The 1,197-nt window shown below is 37.1% G+C and overlaps 1 protein-coding gene across 1 annotated transcript in view; it reads right to left on the bottom strand.

Annotated features, from left to right (window-relative positions):
* The window catches only part of LOC107575448 (dnaJ homolog subfamily C member 25-like), a gene marked incomplete at its 5' end in the record, with an annotated part of 8,805 nt that extends 8,441 nt beyond the window's left edge, over positions 1-364 (bottom strand). The window contains one exon of the mRNA XM_016261823.1: positions 212-364. Coding sequence (XP_016117309.1) covers positions 212-364 — 153 coding nt within the window. The remainder of the gene's footprint in view (positions 1-211) is intronic.
* Positions 365-1,197: the final 833 nt, after the last annotated feature.

The raw sequence follows: 1,197 nt of genomic DNA, 5'->3' as shown, positions 1-1,197 counted from the left end.
AAGGACCAGCATCAAAACATACCTAACCAGCATATGCTGTTTTTTCTATAAAATCACTATCACTGATGCCAAAAAAAGACTTGGAACATAAAAATAAAAATCATAATTAAGAACAACAACATCATCAGTATATGTCATCCTTTTCAAGCCAATGGCAATGCATTAACAGCTGTCAATGACCAGAACATTCTGTGATGAGTGGTGTACTTACCTGAAACAGTGAAATTGCACAAATAGTTACAAGAATCACTATCCTAACGTCTACTTTGGGAGCAAGTCTTCTCCTGTAGTAGGTGTAGTAGTGGCTGTAGTATTCCTCTGGGTGGTCCAGCATGTAGTCATAGTCCTTACGTAATTCTTCATCCTGAAAGTCACAATATTAGAGATCAATTTAGCTGTTATGACTAAAGCCAAGAACACACACTACACAATTGTCAGGCCGATTAGGAATGTAATTTGGTCTTGACGATGGATCGTCCCCCGTTGGACCGGGTCTGTTCCAGTTGGACTCAGTCTCTGTTTGCAGTCGGCAGAAAGTCATATAATGTCCTCTCTAACTGTCAAAGACTAGAATCTGCTCTCCAGTCGATGGTAACTGTCTTTTAGTGTATTGAGGTCAGTCTTAGAATGTTTCCGCTAGTCGTGTAGTGCGTCCCCAGCTTGAGTATGTACCATGTCTTTAAATTGCAAAACAAAAGTTGCTGGATTGACAAAGCCTTGAGAACCAACAAGATTTTACGATAGACAATATTCATTAAATTAACATTAAACAAGATAAATAAATGCATGATTTATGATAAATGTATATAATCTTGTTGTAATGCGTTTTTTTTTTTTTATCATATGCACCATTATACAATTGTTTGCCCCACCGCTTTTGCAGTAACGTTAGTAGTGATTGGACAGGGAAGGTTTGTTGTAATAACTGAGATAACCTGGGATTATTGGATCTCAAGCACCACCAAGGAAACTACTAATGAAGTTAGTAACCCAGTTAACAATTTTTGATTCCCAGAACGTTTTTTATGGTTTGTTTTTGGTTAGCAAGGAAAGTTTTCTTAACATTCCCAAAACGTTACTGTAACGTTAATATAACATTCCCAGAACGTTAGTTTTTGGTTCCCATAACGTTATTATAATGTTCCCCTAACGTTAGTTTTTGGTTCCCAGAACGTTATTCTAACATTCCCCTAACGT

Source organism: Sinocyclocheilus grahami, unplaced genomic scaffold, assembly GCF_001515645.1.
Source record: "Sinocyclocheilus grahami isolate Dianchi unplaced genomic scaffold, SAMN03320097.WGS_v1.1 scaffold2649.1, whole genome shotgun sequence".
Lineage (NCBI taxonomy): Eukaryota > Metazoa > Chordata > Actinopteri > Cypriniformes > Cyprinidae > Sinocyclocheilus > Sinocyclocheilus grahami.
This window is presented reverse-complemented; position numbering and strand designations above follow the sequence as displayed.